Source organism: Adiantum capillus-veneris, chromosome 2 (assembly GCF_014529385.1).
Source record: "Adiantum capillus-veneris isolate H3 chromosome 2, ASM1452938v2, whole genome shotgun sequence".
In the NCBI taxonomy this organism is placed as follows: Eukaryota; Viridiplantae; Streptophyta; class Polypodiopsida; order Polypodiales; family Pteridaceae; genus Adiantum; species Adiantum capillus-veneris.
In genome coordinates this window covers 82561153-82581597 of record NC_140932.1, presented here as the reverse complement: position 1 = coordinate 82581597, position 20445 = coordinate 82561153, and the positions used below count along the sequence as shown (strand labels likewise).

The 20445-nt window shown below is 42.7% G+C and overlaps 1 protein-coding gene across 1 annotated transcript; it reads left to right on the top strand.

The window, feature by feature from the left end:
* The first annotated feature begins 2499 nt into the window (after nt 1-2499).
* LOC147463084 (uncharacterized) lies at nt 2500-16893 on the top strand. The gene is made up of 10 exons (XM_086487198.1): nt 2500-3539; nt 11804-11967; nt 12068-12191; nt 12275-12407; nt 12688-12755; nt 12834-15297; nt 15395-15481; nt 15565-15669; nt 15936-15997; nt 16097-16893. The coding sequence occupies exons 1-9, from the start codon at nt 3385-3387 to the stop codon at nt 15987-15989; spliced, it is 3354 nt and encodes a 1117-aa protein (XP_086343324.1). The 5' UTR covers nt 2500-3384; the 3' UTR covers nt 15990-15997; nt 16097-16893.
* The last annotated feature ends 3552 nt before the right edge of the window (nt 16894-20445 follow it).

Sequence of the window (20445 nt, the reverse complement as noted above, 5' to 3'; positions counted from 1 at the left end):
TGGGATATTTGTATTAACACACAAAAAGGTACAATGCAACCCATGCAAAGTGACTTTGCCATGGGACTTAGAGGCAACATGACAACATGAATTTAGCTTTTACAAGGAGCCAACAACCCAAACATACATATACTTAGGATATCAACAATGAAGTCACTTCTTCTTTTTTATCAGATTAGTATTGGTAGAAGACCTAGAGGCACCAACAAGGAGGCTAAGAAGACCTTTCTTTGGTATCTTATTGTGTTTGACTATGCCACCGTGAGAACGTCTTGTCTTTGACTATGTCTCTGTGAGAATGGGTTTGTTTCGGTCATCAAGGACTCATGTAAGGTCTCTTCCAGTAGCATACTCTTATCCTCTTGCTTAACTACTAAAGGATGGAAAGCCTCCTTGATCATTGCATCCTTAGGCCCAACTCGATCATTTGCATCCTCCTTCAACATGCTTGTATCTAAAATCGGCTTGGCATCTCTATAGACATGTCTCCAAGTGGTTACCAAAAAAGTGTTTCCCAAATATGAGCAAAAGAATCCATTCAAAAATCTCCTAATTTTTGCATTAAAAAAAGAAGATTTTGATTTTTACGACAAAGTTTATGATATTTAACCAATTTTCCTTAAAATCAAGCTTGAAATCTAGCTAAAATTTTGTAGTTTGAGGTGGTGAAAAATGGTGAAGGCTGATTTTTATATTAAAATTTTATTTAAGGCAAGCTTGAATCTAGCTAAGCTTTTGTAGTTTTAAGTGGTGAAAAACATTAAAGACCACTAGCAAGCCGTCCAAAAGTTTCTCCATGGGAACAACCCTTGCTTTTTTTAAATTTTTTATTGAAACAACCTTTAAGTTTTGGATATGAAAATAGAGTTGTTATGTGTAATGAATCATGATATTTTGTTGCAAGAGACTTCACTTTTCTAGTTAGCTTTATCACCGTTGAACTTTTTGGGTTGAGCTTCTCCATTGGCATTATTAAACTTTGGTTTACTCCACAGGAAGTTTTGGACAAATTCTCACAATAATTCCCACATTGTGACTTACCTCAACATCACGAGCTTCTGTGAAGGAGGCACTGCATACCTAGCTAGGTATGCGGTGCCTCTCGAGCAGAAGCTCATGATGTTATGCATTGTATGAAAAACACTGAAAAAGACACCGTTTTCCTACATGAGAAAATTTCTAAATCTCATTGTGCTCTACCTTGATGGTTTTTCTTTCATAGATGCCTTGTTTTGCCCCCGGTACCTTCTTCCCTCTCATCCACATCTTTTGCTATCTAATGGGCTCTCTTGAGTAATCGCTTGCCGAGCTTGTTTGGCAATCTCCTTTTAGTGTATTCATTGGTTTGGCTATTTAGGTTGGTACGAAGTGCCTACCTTTCCTAAGCTCTTGGGAGTCCTTTAAACTATTTTGGATTGTCCCTTTAAGAGTTTTTTTTTTCTTTTTCATGTGCATTATTTGCAATTAGCTGCTTTACCTAATTTTAACAATTATCGGTCGTGCACATGCCTATCATTGCGTTCGGGCTTCTTGTATCTGTATTTGTACGACCACTAAGGACATGCCAGTTTTCATGCATCTCCAAGGAATTTCAAGTCATAGTTATACAACTCTACATTGTTGCGATGCTTGTTGGGATAAACCATTAGACAATCTTTTGCCTCATTGCAAAGAACATGAGCGTCTAGTGTCTCAACTACTTTAGCTGAAATCCGCTTTGAATTTGAATGAAGATAGTGTTAAAATATTGAAATTACATGGTTGATTGTGCAAAATTTACTATTGAGGATTGCATTCTTTTGGAAAATGCTTTTTCTCGAACACGCTCACCAACACAATTTTGCAACAAGTGAGACACATGATCCATATAAGAGTCTCCCCATTTTGCATTAAAAAGTGGAGGATTTCGATTTTTACACCAAAGTGTGACGGATTTTGCAGTTTGCCTTGAAGACAAGCTTGAAGCCTGGTTGAGGTTTTGTGATTTTAGCTAATGTGTTTTGTTCGAAGGTGAGCATGATCAAAAGTTGATTCGGGGGAACAACCCTTACACTCGAAGATAATTTTCAGAGCAGCCTTTAATTTTTGGATATGGAAAGAGAATTGTTCAGGTGTCATAACTGTTTGGTCTGAAGAGAATTCAGCTTTCTGACTGCACAATGATTCATATTTGTAATTACTGCATCATATGGTCATATGGATCCACTTTCTACAATGACTCTCATGGAGTCATGCCACATGGTTTCTAGATAAGTAATCTAGATCTCATCAAACTTCTCAATAGAATCTCTGAAGGAAAGGCCAGACATGGATGATTGCCATGACATCCTCTCTCTTGGGGGTATACACAACCCATCCTCTCTCTACCAGCCCCTTGGGCCTGGAGCCTGGGCCCTGGGAAACCCCCCCACCCCACCCTACCCTCTCTCTCTCTCTCTCTCTCCCTCTCTCGGTGGGTTGTTTTAAGCTTCACTCCACGGTCAGTTTGCCATTGATTTTTCTACCTGCCATGGTAGAGGGGTCCTTTTCTGCTCAGAGGTAGCTCATGTGCCCTTGTTCCCAGGAGAGTTTTTTACCGTCGCCATCTCTCTCTCTCTCTCTCTCTCTCTCTCTCTCTCTCTCTCTGTCTGTCTGTGGCATCCCTCGCTCACAGCTCATTCTTTCTACCCTCTCTTTCTGCGTTTGACTTGGTGGGCTGGGCGAGGTGGAGACAAGGCCCAGCACGGAGCTGCATGTTTTTGCCTTTCTTCTCGCCGAGCGGAGAGGGAATCTGAGCTGTAACACCAGGAAAGTGGTGTGTCAATTTCACCTGCTGAAGGAGAGAGAGAGAGAGAGAGAGAGAGAGAGATCTTGTGTTTATGCGGAGAGATCGTGTGCCCGCGTGGAGAGAGAGAGAGAGAGAGAGAGAGAGAGAGAGAGAGAGAGAGAGAGAGCCCCAGCCCGGGATGGGAAGAAGGCATCGCTTGTGACCATCCCGTGTTTTGAAGCGAAAGCAGAAAATCTCGTCACTCCGCCTGAGCTTTTGCAGACAATTCGCGTGCAAGAAAACCTGCATATCATTCTGGGACAGCAACCTGACGGCAGTTGGTGCACGCATGTGTGTGCACAAGGCTGCCAGGCTCGCCATTGCTGCATTCAATTGATTGTCAGCAGAGAATTGCACAGGCTGCGAAGAGGGACAAGTTCTGGGTTTCCTCTTGTCTTCTCCGAAAGGCTTTCTTAGAATGCAAAGATCAAGTCCAAGAGTCTCATTACCATCCAATCTTTCATCAGAAAATGTGCAGCCTGCTGTCATGAAATGCAGTCTTTCATCTCCCCAAATGAGTTGAGCAAATTCAGATGTAGTTTGCCTTGTCGAACATTGCTGCTTGCTCAGCAGGAACCATGCCACTCACCAGATATGAAATCAGAAATGAGTACAGCCTCGCTAATCCGGACCTCTATAGGGCAGCAGCAAAGGATGATCCTGAAGGATTACTTGAAGGTGTGGCCATGGCTGGATTGGTTGGCGTCGTGCGACAGCTGGGAGATCTAGCAGAGTAAGCTTATTCAGTTCCTGTGCTTTGAATATTACTTCATTTCTGAAAAATCAGTTATTGATCTGTCATTCATGCCACTGTCAATCTTTTGGGATTGTCGGGTTTACATCGTCAATTGGTTAATATGAAAAGGCATTTGGACTGTTGATTTTGCAAGTCATATTACTCTCTAGTCACGCTATGCATGGGCGTTTTGTCTACCATTGGTATGGGCCTTTTGTCCAACCCAATGGTAGACAAAACGCCCATGTTGTTGTATGCTAAAGCAGAAAGTTTGGTCTTTTTCAACTCAAGAAAAGATTTCAGAAGTAAGGGTCTATATTTTCTACTCATTGGCTGCCGGGGTGAAAATGGCCGAATCAAAGTTCACATCTTTTGATATTGCAAACAAGCTTACTGTTGCAACATATGTTGCTGTGCATATCTTTTGGGAGCATTCGTTGATATCTAGTTTTTGACCCTTCCACCTATAATGAGGCACTGTTAACGTGTGTGGGAATCTTGCTCAACAAAACACTGCACACAAGGAATTGATCAGTACTTGGATGCACATCAAAGGTATTGGAATCACTCCATGAGCATCGAGTTAGCATCATTTGAGTAATTCAAAAGCAAATCCCACGCTTGCGATGGAGTGGAGGGCCCTTGAGAGGGTTGGTTGGGGTCACCATTGTCCTTCTCTCCCCCTCTCCCCAACATAACCTCCACCTCTCTCTGAAGGTCAAGGAACATTTCCTACACAAAGAACCAAAGAACTAAGTAGTAGCACAGTTAAGCAAGAAACAGTGTCTGGATTAGTGTGACATCTGATCTCTGGGTCACATTTATCATCTGTTGCACCCTGACAATAAGCGGTTATATCAATAAGATGCAAGCATGGCAGCACAAAATAGCTCATTTGTCGAAGCACATTGACCGAGGGAAAATGGCCATTTTCCAGCTGGCCCAATTACCAGTTTCAGCTTTCTCTACTTGCTTTTGATTACTAGAGGGTGATTATACTATCACGTCGGAGGAGATAATCTTGATAGTGTTGTATACGGATGGGTAGTTTTCAAGCCTACTTAGATATTCTATAACTGAGGCTTTTGCTAGATCAGTAAATGCCAAAATCAGAGGGTTCGATAAAAGGGGGCAAAGTAATTCAAGAGAGATGGCCAGAGGAAGCCTTGGAGGAGAGGCTTGCAATCATTGTGGTAGGAAAGGCCATTACTCCTAGAAGAGGTGCAAGGGGAAAGCTTCTCGAGAGGTCACCATTCAAGTATTGTTCTTGCACACTTGCGCTTCACTCGAAGAATCTCCCCAAACTAGGCCAACCATCTAGACCTTGTTAGCACTTAACTTTGGGTGTTACTTATACGCACCCACTAGGACATATACATGCGTGTATGCATGCATGTATATTAGGTTGCCGTGCACTGTCCCTAGCAATTGGAAATGCGTTTTTGGGTTTCCAGCTGGGAGCTGGGAGTACGTTTCTGGCAGTTTGGAAACGTGTTGAAACGGCAACATGAAGACTTCCACGTTGCTCTTAAAAAAAGGCCATGCTAGCGTTTATTAATGAAGAAATGGCTCATCTAAATTAACCCTTGCTTGCTTTAGCAGTGTTTGAATCAAGTATACTCGGTCCAAACACCCCTCCATTAAAAAGAAGCGCTCTTGTCCCGAATATGAATGCATAAATCTAGAGAGGGAAAAAGTGTATCCAGAGAGTAGAATATTTTCTTTGCACAACACAGAGAACCATCGAACTCTACAGAAGCGAGGAAAGGTTCCGTGTATATGTGTTGATGCAAGAGGAAGACTCTACGGTCGACATATCTTTGAATTTTTGTGTGGTTGGCTATTCTTAATTGGGTATACCCCTTTGTTTCCTGGTCCTGTAGGATGCTATTTCATGTTCTTATATGCAGGTCGACGTTTCCAGTTTGGAAACGTTTTGTGCAACAGAGTTAGGTTGTAGACACACATGTATATATGCATATGTGTGTAGTTGATTTGTAATCAATATTAATGTATTTTTTGTATTGATAGTGATCACCCATACTAACAATATTCTTTGTTGTTTTTTTGTATCGTGCTTATCATATCCACCTTGCACCATTTCTCCTAGTGGGCCATCCCTAGAGGTGTCCGTTGGTGAGAGAGGCGAGTGCGGTGATTCCATGTATGGATGTGATCTTGGAGGTATCGACAACACTTACTATTGTTGGGAGGTGTGAAACCGGCCCGTAGGGCGGTAGACGCAGGCTTTCACCTGAAACTTTACTTTAGACTTTAGGACACAGAGAAACCTTGCAGAAGGAACCTGTAATGGGAATTAACACTTCAAAGCACACACAGCTCGGAAGTTAGAATGCTCCGAGCAGACGTTGATAACCTGTAGGTCCCAAAAACTGGCGCCCCTTTTGGTATTTCTTTATTCCTTTAGAGGGTAAAGTTACAAAACTAGAGTCTTGGGGATCTTCACCTGTATCCAACTAGATTACATCTGTTCTGGCAAAATTTTGGCAGCATAACAACCCCAAAACTCGCACTGAACAAATCCCCTTGTTGGAACTCACTTCCAAGGACTTAAACCCTCTGTTTTCAGCCCAAAAACAGCAATTACAGTTCGCTGTATTTACTGGTATTTACCCTGTTTTCAGCCCTAAATAATCCCGAAACTGTCCTCTAACAGTGGGGCACTGTTCTCAATGCTTTTGGCATCCATACGGCTGCAAAACAGTCCAAAAACAGTGCATAGCCAACGTTGAAAATGCACCTGTAAGGTGAGGTTATCACCCTCACCGGTGCCTACTTTTGCAATAGCAGTTAGCTACTCCTGTTCTTGCTCAAAGAGGCTCTTGCCTCGGCATAGAAGCATCAAACGACACAACTGTATATAGATCAAATGAAGAGCCCTCTTGTGGGGCATCATGTTACTACACGTAGGGGAGAGAGAGAGAGTAGTGTAGATTGTGCAAGACATCACTTCTTGCATTATACTGTACATGAGACGCAAAGCTTGCACACAATAGCCCTTAACCTGTGACAGGTTCTCAATGAAGCATCCCCCAGCATAAATCGAACGCCCCCTCTCCTGCGCTTGACATGTAATGCATCTGTGAACAAATAGATGCAAAAAGGGGAAGAGTTCCATGGTTGTCAAAACCTTCGTATCGTTGAAAATGCAGCAAAACAGCCTTGTAAACATGCATGATGATGCCTTTCAATGCGTGAGCTTCTTGGTCCTAGGTAAAGTCATGGGAAGCTCAAAAATGCAGAGGAATGTTTGATAATCAGTGTCATCAACCTCCAAAAATGCTCCAAAAAATCAGTTACGAGTCCTGTACTCCCAAACTTGGTAAATTGGCCCAAAAGTGCCACCTGGCACTCATGCATGCACCCGCTTAAGAATCTCTCAATTGGTGTATCAGTTGACTTTGCAGCAGAGTAATAAAATGTTCCCCTTTTCATTCTGAAGCTAATGACGCAAACAGATTTCATGGCCCAAAATAGTAGTTCCCTAAATTTAGGAGATGCTTCCGTTGGACTCTCACCTGACAATCTATCACCATTGGGACCACATTCAAAAATGCAATGTAGTCCAGTTATCGAGTGATCTTTTTTGGGTGACCCCACCTTGTCACTGTGGCTCTATGGAGTTAATTTCCTAGTATCCTCCATCAGGCGTAGTATTGACAAAATACTACATCATCCCCACTAACTTCATCATAGTGCCCAAGTTCAATGCACACAGTTTCTGTCACGACTCCAAATATGACGAGCTAACTCAACCATAATAAAGCCTAGCACTAGACAAAAGCATTCAAATAACAAAAAGATGGTGGATAGGACATACGCACCATGAAGCATAGAAGAAATTTTGTCAGGTTTAAAAACTTATTTACTCGAGTTTTAATATAATAACTATAGAGATGTAACGAAGCAGATTATCAACATAAATGAGCCAAAAAGATATCAACAAACTGGCTCTTTTTGGAACGCTCGAGTGTCTCATGTTACATGACCAGTGTTAACTTCTTTGATTGTCCAAATACAGTTTAATTTTTGGGACCCTCTTTTTGAAGTTGCAAATGGTCGAACATTGTATGGCCAATGCGAAACAATAGTTTCACCAGCAGATGGGAACTTGTCGGCATTGGAATTCTAGAAGTAAAAGGGTGTCTAGGCTCAGTTCAAAGTCATTTAGGTCCCCTCGCTACACTTATAAGTTGTTATGGCTATATTGTCTTGGGGATGATTGCAATGAGTTTATAATGTCCACTTTTCTTCAGGATTGAACTTGGACTTTTCTAGTCTGATCAATCAAATGTGTTGAAGTAGGGAGTTTTGAAATAAACATTGCGTTGGCCTGGTGCCCTGGCTGCTAGCTCGGTGTCCAATCAAGAATTTTTTGGTCCAGTTTGTATAGGGTGTCATATTTGAGCATTTTGTTCTTTCATATCCCCATATTTATCCTTTCATGGGTTATGGGTGATTTGGTGGGAGTTGTGGAGTCTCCTTGGCCCCCCTTATCTATAAGAAAACGGGGATTTGGTTTGTGGGGGGGGGGGGGGGGGGGGGGGGGGCGTAGTGGGCACCCCATAAGGTCCCCATTTTTATCATCACTTTGTGCAGACCAACTGTTTGCCTCTCTCTCTCTCTCTCTCTCTCTCTCTCTCTCTCTCTCTCTCTCTCTCTCTGTGACAGAGACCAGAGGACATGCAAAGTATATGAGGTGGGATGGAGAACGAGGAGCACCGAGGAGCACTATGCATATGAGAGCATATGGGGTCGATATGCAGCCCTTTTCACAGGACAACCCTCTCTCAAGATTGCTATCCTATTCGAGAGATTGGAGACAACTAGGTCGCTCTTACTAGAGATTTCAGAGTTAAGAGAGGTTTTCGTCCGGTCACCCACACATACCAGCAGAGGGTGATAGTCAAGCTCGTCCTTTTCTTTGAGAGAGCTGCCCGAGTTACACCCACCGACTATGCGAGAGGGGTCGCATACAGTAGGCAAAGATTGTTCAAGGCCGTAGATGCCCTTGAGCCCCAAGATACCAGGCCAAAAGAGTACATTACAAGGCCATCCGAGACATCTCACCACGACATGAGCATAGCACACAAAGGGAGATATGGAAAGCCTTCTCAAACCGTGTTGCTAGGTTGCGGGGACCTTACACGCCCTGCCCACCTATGCATGTCATAACACACCCCCAGTTTGGTCCTTCGCATATCATGATCGTACTCCGCTATGCATACAGTTCCACATGCATTAGAGTTAGAGCCCGTCGTCCTTGTTGTTGGATACCCACAAGACACAAATCGGTACAACGTTTTGGCTCATAGGCCAAATTCGGCCTCTAGAAGACATTGATGACTCTCTCTCTCTCTCTCTCTCTCTCTTCGGATAGATCTTTGAGGTCTCTTGGGATAGTTTCCTACGACGTTAAAATCCTCTTCTTCTTCTTCCTCTCTCTCTCTCTCTCTTCCCCTCCCTCCAACCTTCTTTTATTCTTTCTTTCCTTTTTCTTTCTCTTTGCGTTTTGAATGAAGCAACTCTTGGTCTCCCTCATCTTCACTCCTTGTTGTATTTCCCAAGCGACCTGGTTAAGATTTGGAGAGGTGTGCACTTGTTGTTACAGGATTCTTATACAAGTTCACGGGAGGTTGATCGAGTTGTTTCTAGGTGTGCTGGCTGCCCATTAAAAAGGACAAGCATACACGAAGCGTACACGCACCACTTTCGGCTATTGTCATCTGTTCCCAACCAGCTTTCATTGTCACTTCTGATAGTGAGAATGTTGGAAAGAATTTCTAGTCAAGGAAGTCGTTTTTGGTGCCAAAGAAGGATTTTTTTGCTAAACTTGGAAATTTTTTTGCTAGCTTACTTTGAGCAGAATGAGGCACTGATGTTTGGTATCAAAATACGTCCGAGTGTGCTCCATCATCTGCTATATTTGGTGCCTCGGGAGGCATTTCTTCGTTTGCCCTACACGAAAACACATTTTGAACGAGCCTTTGCGAGATAGAGTTTTCTCCCCCTTCCCTTCCCACACCATCAGTTCTCCATCTATGAGATTGATTCCAAATATATGTCAGGTGCAGCGGAATTGAAATGGTGAAGGTTTAGTTTTACACTTCCACAAAATCCTTTCCTTCTTTCCTTGCGTCAGGTGCAGCCGAATGAAATGGTGAAGGTCTAGTTTTACACTCCACAAAATCCTTTCCTTCTTTCCTTCTTTCCTTGCGTTAGTGAATGCTTTGTGCTTCAATGTTCCCTTTTTTCCCCCTGAAGAGAGGGGCTGAGAGAATGCAATAGAGATGTGTAGAGGGAGAGAGAAAGAGAGAGAAGAGAAGAGCGACACCCGATGGGGTCCCAACCAACCCTCTCAAGGGCCCCCCACACCGTTACCGATGTGGTATTTGCTTTAGATTACATAAATGGAATGTATACACAATGCAATACCTCAATGCAGACTCTGCTGACTTGTCAATGACAAATCACCGTGGTAACTCCTCGGGAAGAGGCACCTCCGGGGCTGATTTGATACACCTTGGATCCTTCTTGATGTGGGAATTGCGGATGACCACCACGGGTTGATTTGCATTCCCGATGTGAGAAGAATGATGGGCTGAAAACGCAGACCTCGACGAGGCCGATGATGGATAGCAATGGAGCACTCGATGCCGGTGAGGGAATGGCCGAGGGGAGGCTCGATGGGCTGCCGAAGTACCAGACCGCAACGTGAACACGCGTAGGCAGTTTTCCAAGGGATTTCTGTCGCGAAGGACGTGCTGAAAACTGAAAACGCTAGCCTGATCTGCTGGCTTTTCCTGGCGCAAGGACTGAAAACAGCAAACGCTGGCTGATCTGCTGCCTTCCCAAAATGCTAGGGCTGTTTGCTGAAAACGCTGTTGTGCAGGGCTGAAAATGCCAAGGGATGAATCCTACAGTCCTCTGAGAATGATAGAAAGCGCTAGCTCTTGGGTTCCCTTTATAGGTGAGGAATGGACCTTAAGTAGTTATCAAGGCTTAGGTAGGGCAACTGTCCACCAGTTTTTCCAACAAATAAATCATAAAATGATTTATTTAAAAATTGGCCCAAGAGATCCAAAATTGGGTGAAACTGTCGCACATCTGTCCATCTGGGAATCTGATTGACGCGCGGTCTGGCACGTCGGATTTCTCTAACCTAGAACTACATGCTCGTCATGCCAAATGCCCACCGTAGTGTAATAACATCTGTCAAAACGCGTATACAAACCATTTATGCAGGAGGGTTCCAAATTGGAAAACCTAATCTAATGGACTTGTTCGGACATGCAGGTCTTGCGCAGTGCGAACAGGCTCACAAAATTGCCGGTACTAATCTTCCTAGGATTCTAGACATCCCTATCTAGGAAGAAGGGGAAAACTGGCTCTGGAAGTCGATGAAGTATGTCCACGTCACACAGAGCCATGTGCACGTGACAATATATAAGGAGATTCTACTTCACATTGGGTCTCCATTGGTGTGTTGTTTAGACTGCCATTTGGCAGTCCATGTCATTGGAAAATGGCAGCCATTCATGATGTTTCTGTGGCTTTCTTTAGGTTGTACACAAATCTTTGACTGTCACTGAGTTTGTGTCTTTGCCTGACTGTGTAGCACTTTTAGGGGGGTTGGCGAAGAGAAGGTACATAAATATTGCTTGTTTTCTCTTCTTGTGTGCGTTGACTTGTTTTGAGTAACTTCAATTCTGTAAACTTTGTGGACCGTAAGCCCTAAGATTGTGCCTTCCCATTGATTAAGTGCTAGATACTTCTTATATAAACCTTTTTTTGGATTCAGATCACCAGCATCCATTATTTGAAAGACAAGAAACCCTCTTCAAGATGCATAAAATTTGTGGACTTGTTCTATGTTTATGAAGGGTTTTTAGTGTTTTTTACATCAAGACATAGCTATAATTGCGCAGTAGGCAATGATCTATCATCAAACCCTCCCTTCACGATCATTGCCCATCTATGAAGCAAACAAGGAAGTTTTTTTCTTAGGACACAAGTATAAAGCTACAGTTTCTAAGTATTCTTAATTAAAAGAAAAGAAGTGGGGTATTGTAAGTAGAGGGCAAGAAGAGCAGTAGACTATATGAATTCTGAGCATAAGCAGAGGGCAAGAAGCAATAAGACTCGTGACTTGGGTTTTGTAAGTTGACTGAATGAAAGTGTTTGCTATCTCGTTGGGAGCTCAATGAATCGATAGCTTTGTCTGCTGCTTGTTTTGGCAGATTTGCGGCAGAGGTTTTCCACGATTTGCATGAGGAAGTTCTGGCTACTGCAGCAAGAGGTCATGAGCTTCTCATTCGTGTACAACAGCTGGAGGCAGAACTTCCGTTTGTTGAGAAGCTCATGCTTGCAGAGAGCAACTATGTGAATTTTGCCTACAACCCAGGTTTTTGGTGTTTGATATATATCCTTGTCCACAGTTGTTTTTATGTAGGCAATTTCTCAATGTCTACATGTAAGACTAATTGATTGTACTGTCTTTGAAGGGTTGGAATGGCATGCAAATATTGAAAATGAGCAAAATCACTTCACTCAGGGAGATCTACCTCGTTTCATTAGGAATGCTTATGAGGATTGCAGGGGTCCACCAAGGCTCTTTCTGCTTGATAAGTAATTGAACATTTGATGCCTCTATGACACCTGTCTGGATAATCTGGGCCTTACTGATGCTAATCATACGACGTTTTCATCAGGTTTGATGTTGCTGGAGCTGGGGCATGTTTAAAGAGATACACTGACCCCTCCTTCTTTAGAATGGAATGGGCAAGCTCAGAACTGATGAAAGCAGAGAAGGAGCAGCTAGATAAAAAGGCTCGAAGGATAAAGGTACAAACCTTCCTCTCAGAGTTTTCACAGTAGTTTTTTCACTTTTGTGTGAATAAATGTGTTTGTGCTGGTTTCTACCCGAAACTTTTTCGCAAAAGTAGCGTGAATATTAATTGCCTTTGTTATAAGGTGTATCTGTCATGCACTTGTATGCCATTGAATTATGCATCTATATCTGTACGATCATGAGTGTGTTCTTGTACATCATGAGTTTCTTTTTAGATGATATGTGAGATGGTTTGGGCTGAGCCATATTCAACAATCCATATATGGTTTGCAGAAGAAGGGTAGACGACAGAGAAATGGAGAGTTCAGGGACACATTCCTTGCTGTACACATGCAACCCCGGTGTGTATTTGACCATTTATTATTTCTGTTTAGATTCATTAACTACTAAGACTGATTAGCATTTGTATGTTGTTGAAGGATGCGCCCTGCACCTTTGGAGGTAGAGAACTCAGCAAGTTCAAGCATTCACTCCCACATTCCAAACTCTCAACACAGTTCAGAACAGGATGGCGTCCATAAAGGACTGCAAGGACCTGAACAGAAGCTAGAGCCTTCAAGATTGTTGATACCTGAGGGTGGTGGTCTCAACCTAAAGGCTAGTGTGGATGTGCTCCCTCAGGATGCTGAACATAGTGAAGTACTTATGGTTTCTTCAGCTTTGAGCCAGCATCTGGAAGAGAGGGTCAATGAAACTGAAATAAAGTCCGTCGATGCAGAGTTTGTCTCCACAGAGTTTGATTCTGGAAAGGCAGAAGAGGCAGGCGCCAGCGACATAGAAATACAGAAAAAGATTTTCTGCATTGGTGTCAAATTATCTGAGGATGTTACTGATTTTGCCAGTGAGACGGACAACTACATGGATGCATTGACAACAATTGATTCTGAAGTGGAAACGGATTCAGATGTCAAAACAATCGTTCAAGTGGATGGGGAATTGATGTCAAATAGTAGACATGAGGATGATCCTGTACACACAAAACAGGTTATCACTGATTGCCTGGAGAAGACAGATGAAACAGAGCTCATTGCAGAAAATGGAATCGATAGTGGCCACAACACTCCTGAAGAAGGTGATACCTCAGTAGGAACAGAGCCAACTCACATTAGTAGCCCAGATGCAAGTCTCGTTGAAGAGAACAAGTCCGTGTTCGATGATGACAGTCATGCTTCTTCAAAGAGTAGTGTGTCCACTCCGATCATCAGAAGTCTTCCCTCAACACCCGCATTAGAAAAGTCTACAGTCATCTTTGAGGAACGGCTGGAATCTGAAAGTACCGAGGGAATTCCGGAGACACCTGAGACTCCTGCAGAAAATGAGCATGAGAGGCTTGAGCTGGAGACTCTCACATCTGCATTCCATCAGTTGCCTGAGCCTGTTGTACCCCTTGATAATGGATCACGGAGTGTGTATTCAGATGATTTTGGTTCACTTTCTTCTCATTTTGGAGGAAAATCCACAGTGTTACCCAGTAGAGAGTTATCTATGGTACATGCTGAGAAAGACAGTTTTGAAGACTCTGAGAGCGAAGCAAGTGAGGCTATGAGGGAGTTGTCACCACATTCATCAGCAAATTCTAGCATTCAGCCTATGAAGTGGGCAAGTGAATTTTCTAGACATCCTAACATTGCACTTGATTCCTCCGATGATGAATTGGGTGGGATGCAAGTCTCGTCATCCTCATCATCTTCAAGCTCTTCAGCCCTCTCAAGTCCACGACCATCAACTCTAGCCACAAGTGTTTTTGACAACAAGCCACTCTCTCCAATCAAGTCATCCCCAGAGTCTCTTTTACATCTCTCTCCTCAATCGGTTGGACGTATGACACCTCATTCTCCACCTGCTAGCTCGTCACTGCCGCCTCCTGGCCATGCTCAATTGGCATCTCACATACCATTGAGTCAACAGTCTGGCTATGGTTTCTTGCCCGAGTTCACGTCGGGTCTTCATAATATTCCTGTTGGAGATGTGACTTCTCAGAAGCAGGATGAAGGCTTTCCAGCAGAGGATTGCGAGCATTTCCCACCCCCCCCTCCTTTACCACCTCTAGAATGGCGAACAACGAGAAGATTTGGTGGCCTTTTATCCTCCTCTAAAATTTCGGACTCATCTCCCAGGCCCCCTATCCCTGAGAAGCCTCTATGGAGGCTCCGTGACTCGTCACAAGCTGCAAATCTTCCTCCAGTTCCTCAGGGGGTCCATATGCAGGATGATGAGTTTGTACATGCTCCTAATTCCTCTCCTACATTGCATGGTGGCTTTCAAGAGTTTTCTATGCATTACGATGGGCTAGAGCAATCTCAAACTAAAGATGCTTATGCTTCACAGACTTATTCAAAGATCTTTGAAGCATCTTCACCTGGACATGTTTTTCCTGAAGAGTTAGCTGCCATTTCTGGTAGGTCAAATGAGCCAGTACAACCTAGTATACTTTTGAGAAGGGACTCTATGCCACATGAGGTTCCTATCACGGTTGCTGAATCTTCCATCACAGAGCATCCTGGAACTGAAAGCGCCCCTCTACTGTGGACCAACAAGTCAACACATTCTTTCAGATCTATTTCGTCAGAGTCTTCTGTGGATGATAAGGAACAAGACAATGCAGTATCTTCACTCCAGGAGGAGCCTGTTAGAGAACGTTCTAGTGCAGGTTCAAAAAGCCGTACATCAGTGCCTCATGAGATTTTTGCAGAAGATGATTGTATTGATTCATCTCAAAAGGAAAAGCAAATCGCTGCTCCTCAGAGGCAATTGTCCACAGATGCATGTCCTCCGTTACCTTCTTCAGTGCTGGAGTCAGAAATGGTGAGGTCTTCAGCAGCTCCAAAGATTGAGAGAAAGGATTCTCTTATAGCTGCTATTGCATCCCATGACAAGAGCACGGTAATTTCATTTTTCAATCCAACAAGTGAATGTCGAAAAGTTTTGGGTTTCTCATTTGACTGGATGGAATTTATCAATCAATTCAATGTGCCTGCAGTTGAGAAAGGTCCCAGAGTGGAGCCAGTCTTCAAGAACACCTCGTACAGATGATAGAGAGGTTCTGCTTGAACAAATCAGGACGGGGGTACACTCTTCTTCCTTTCTAGCATTACCATTGTTGGTAACAGACGTGGCGTTAATTTCTTTCTTGGTTGTGTGCTTGCGTAGTCTTTCAGCCTTCGACGAGCCAAGGTAGAAAAGCAGGAGACTCCTCGACCTGTGGCTAGTATCAACGTGGCTGCGATATTGGAGAAGGCGAACGCAATCAGACAGGTGATGGAAATTCTTGTCAACCTTTCTTTATTCTCTTCCAAACTTAGGATTGCCTGAAAGTGAGCAGTAAGAGCACTCCTCAGAACAAGAGGTGATGAGGCACAAAGCGACTGTAGTAGTCTTGGGGTAGTTGGCTTCGGTAGAGGGCGATGACATGGTTACATGTTGAAGAAGTTTACTAATTATTCAAATAAGTGATTGCATTGATAAGGTTTGCATTTAATGAGAGCTCTGACACTCTTTATACACATGATTGGTCTCTGTAGGCTTTTGCTGGTAGTGATGATGAAGATGAGGATGATGACTGGAGCGATGGTTGAGAAGCAGAGTGGGTCTTTAATTTTATTTTAAGTCTTGATATTGCTTTAGCTGCTTCTCATTCGTGCTTTCAGTTTTGATACACAAATTCCTGGTTGTCTTATAACAGGAAACAAGGCATAACTGAGTACAGAGTGGAGGTATGACCCTTGGTATCAATGGCTATGTGTATCCTCCACAGTCAGCTATTTTGTTCAAGCTTACGAATTATGTGGTCATCCTGAGATCCTTTTTGGTTTTTGAGAAAGCATGAGCATACCTGTGGAAGGATTGTGGTGGGCATGCTCACTGTCATAACGTGGAAATAGTGGTCCCACTATGTTTGTACGTAGCCTTCATTCGAATGGTAGTTCCATGGGGAAAGCATGCTAATTGCATCAAGGGGCATACTAATCAAAGTGAAGGCAGTATGTGCAACCTTCAGGATTTAAGTGCCAGCCGTACATAAGCCACAGGACCAAGGGAAGAACCACAAGGAACGCGGCTTCTTATATTGAACCAAACACTTCAGGCCCCTGCTGCTTAATTGGTAAAGGACAGGTGAAAGGTGAAACCAGGCAAGTTCCCATGTTGACTACCGTGAGTGCATCAATGAGCTGAAGTGCCAGGAAAGCCCAGCACCAAAACTTTCCTTTGAAGGCCCTCCTTATAAGCTAACAAAATTTGTGAAAGCCTTTAAAAGAAAAATGAGATCCTGTCAATCTCTCCTATTTTGTTAACACATGCAGTTGTAGAGATGCTACCAAATATATCAATGTATTACTACACCATTTATCTGACCAGAGATTTGGTTCCTTTCTTTGTACAAAAAAATAAATGCGATGCGGGCTGCATATGCATGAAGTGAACCATTTTATGAGTGACTACCCTCAGCAAAGAGAAAAAGCCCATTGGGCAAGACCTCAAGATGTCGTGTCCCTATTAGTTCTTCTCAAGTTCCCTCTGTATTAATTGGCTTGGGACTCCAAGATCTGTGGAGCCCTTGAGGTGGTGGTTGCTTTTGTGGGGACCCAATTTCCATGTTTTTCCTCAACTCGTTTTGGTGCTGGTGGTCATGGTTACTGGTTTTCTGCTTGATAGACATCGATCTGGATTTTGGTTATTGTGAAGAGTGCTGCCACCCTCATCCAATTAGCTCACAGGAAACAGTTTCTGTGACATGTCATATTTTTTCAAGGCTTGAAGGTCTGGACCGATGGGAGGTTGTTCTTTTACCTGGGTGATGTTTTTCCCCTCTTGTTAAAGGAAAGCAAAACCCAAGGAAAAAGATAAATATATCGGTGAGAAGCCGATTCGAAAACTAGTATCAAGCATAATATTGCCACGAAGAATTGACATACAAACAAGAAGAGAAGAAATTATGAGGCAATGAATCAATAGAATGAGGACGGACTTCGCTAGATGTCCTGTTAATGAATTGCCTTCAAAAGAGCCCATAATTTACTGCCTCTTAGAAGGGTTGAGGGTTAATCAGCTGCACTTCCATCTCCTTGGTGAATGTTGATGCTTAAAAATACATGGATAATGGTGACTTAGGGGGGGGGGGGGGGGGGCATCAAATGACAATTTTGGATGCTTCGAGTGAGACAAGCTGACATGTAAATTTTGAAGCTTGAAATGACTATACAATAGGAGGCAGGAGGCTTCAAATAGTGACGGCCAGACCCATATCCAATACCTTGTATTTGTGGTGTTTGTGGCTGCCAAGTGGTTTCGAGCACTACTCTTTGCCATGAATTTGTAAGCCCTACACACTAAACAGAATGAGGAGCCAGATTTTTGAAAGGTGATCTATTGCTAACGACCTAGCAAGCCAGTGGAGCATGCTACTTTAGAGTTAGGGGACCAAGAGACCCAGAACCTGGATGAGAAGCACAACCACCATTTTCATGTGGTGCACCTTTGAGACTCATGCACCCCAAGTGTAAACAGCCATGGAAAGAGATGGCGTGGAGAATGAAGGAGATTGTGACACCTTATGGGGGCTATGACTATGTATGAATTGCCCAAACAAACCAGTAGAGCCTTCCAAAGATTTATACACAAGTCTAGGAATAACTCAGATAATTTTTACTCCATCTTCATCAGGAGGAGAGGATATTGTATCTCTCAATGTGATTAGAAGAGCCTCTGCTCGGAGTGGAAATCTAGGAGGTGGACTATAGTTTTAATGAAGTGTCCATTAGAGAAAAACAAGAGAAGCCAACTTGGGAAGCCAGCTCAAATTCCAAAAAGTTATAGTGGCAAATACAACTAGAAGGACAAGGATCCTGAGGATTCCTTGTCAAGAGTGAGAGAGAGATTCCATGGATTAGCCATAGTAGATAGAGTAAATGGTCCTATAGATGATGCAAGGAATGCTATGCAAAACTATGTTGTATTAAAAAAAGAGGTGCCTACCAAACTTCAAGAGTATTCTTGTCTTAGCAGAATTAGCATCTTTAAGTTCAATAAAAAGTGGATACATTATACTCGAACAATGCTTAAAGGACCTCTACATATAGTTCCAAACACCAAAAATATGGATCCGACAAGGTTCTAAGAGCAAAATCAACCAAGAATCTACCGTTTCTTGAGCTTATGAAACTCGAGGAACTAGCAACACTGTTGTGCAAAGTGGTGCAACGAAGGGTGCATGGACATGAAGACAAAGTTCCTCCAATTCTATTAATTGCGCTCCAGTTCAAGATGGTATAAAAAAAACAGATTTGTCTTGCTACATTGGTTTGAATAGTTCAGTTAGGATACATTGAGGTAATGTATTATGTGTCCCATTTTCGTACGATTTGAGCTATGAATCCTTGGACAAGGTGGTGAATTTCTTTCAATGGGTGCACTTGGGACTAACTTGATGTGCAAGCTCTTTGTCACAAATGTCGAAGTACTACCTAAGTGATGAAGACACCTATGATTGGAAAGAGCTTGTCATCAGTTTCTTTCTTCATTCTGACAACATTGGACACCCCCTTCAAGAGTGTGATAAGAAATGTTCTTAGGGTGGTGATCAAAGCTTCTGGACCCCCTTAAGCAAGATGGCAACATCGTGAATTTTGTTTACTTTTTTATCTTCACATCTGAGTTACCACATTTTGGTACCAAAACATGACATTTCAATGCACTTTTTCTTCGTAGAAAGTGCTGTGTGTCGAGACTTTAATATCTCTAGTCACTTGAGCATCTAATTATAGAACTAGTGTTAAGAAAGAAGAACCTTAAAGCAAGAATTGAAGGCTTTAATGTAATCTCCTTGCTTGAACTTGAACCTAAAAAAACTAAAATTTTAAGCAAGATTTTGTGTTTTTACCATTGCTGTCTACCAAATGTTCATCAAACCCTCTCTTGAATGTTTTTCTACCTGCACTATTTTGTTATTTTTTGCTGTAAAAGAGAAGTTCCTTGGCAAAAAATAACAAACAAGTGTCTATTCACCCACATAATAGCATATGGAATCAACCCTCTCCTTTGGTGAAAAATTCGTATCATGGAAGCCCTTATAGCTTTAGCCTATTTTTGGCATGCCTAAGGACTGGCTTCCATTGATCCTGCGGGCACTCCAAGTGCAAAAGTTAGTGTTGTTTATAAAATCTGACATTTTCTCAGTTTTTAGCAATCCAAATGACTTCAAATTTGAAACACAAGCTAATCAGGGCGTAAGTGTGCTATACATGTGGTCAAAAATGTATTTTGGGTGCAGATTCACGCTGTGAGACATCATACGCATATGACATTTAGGTGCTCATAAGTGAGTGATTTCTCATATGTGCATACCTCATAGCATGTACATCAATGATATATGCCTCGATTTCATTTTGGATGCCATTTGGGCAAGCTGTGACCAATAGAACTCCTTTCAGGCTCTGAAGTTGGATTTTGGCTTAGTTTTGAGCAAATGAGGTTCAAATGGGGTGAAACTTGGTATATGCTCTCACGATCATGTGGTAAAGGCTTCAAAAGGGTGAAGTTAGCTTCTATGTTCATTTTCAAGATAGTGAGACATCATACGCGTATGATGTCTACTTTGTTCAAAATGGCTCAAACTTGTACTATACTTGGGCCGTAGCATGGTATAGGCTCATGTGAGGTCAGATTTTGACTTGCGTCCCTTCTCATGTGTTTGAAGCCAAAAATCAGGTATAGAGCTTATGATTCTGAAACCTGGGTTGAGATGGGTATAAAGAATCAAAACTTGATGAGACTTGAGTTGTGGGCTAAGATTAATGGGATAATGCCATTGGAAGTGAGAAATTCTCCCAAATTGGTCCTTTTGGCCTATAGAGACATCATACACGTATAATGTCTCTGTTGAGATTTTTTGCCCAGACTTCATATGTAGTATCCTCAGGTGATGGAAAATCCTTTGATCATATCAGATTTTGAGTTGGAGATGAGTCGTGTGTTTGGGACCATAGAATGTATCTTTTGCCATGATTTTTTGATTTTAGGCTCAAGTGGTCACAA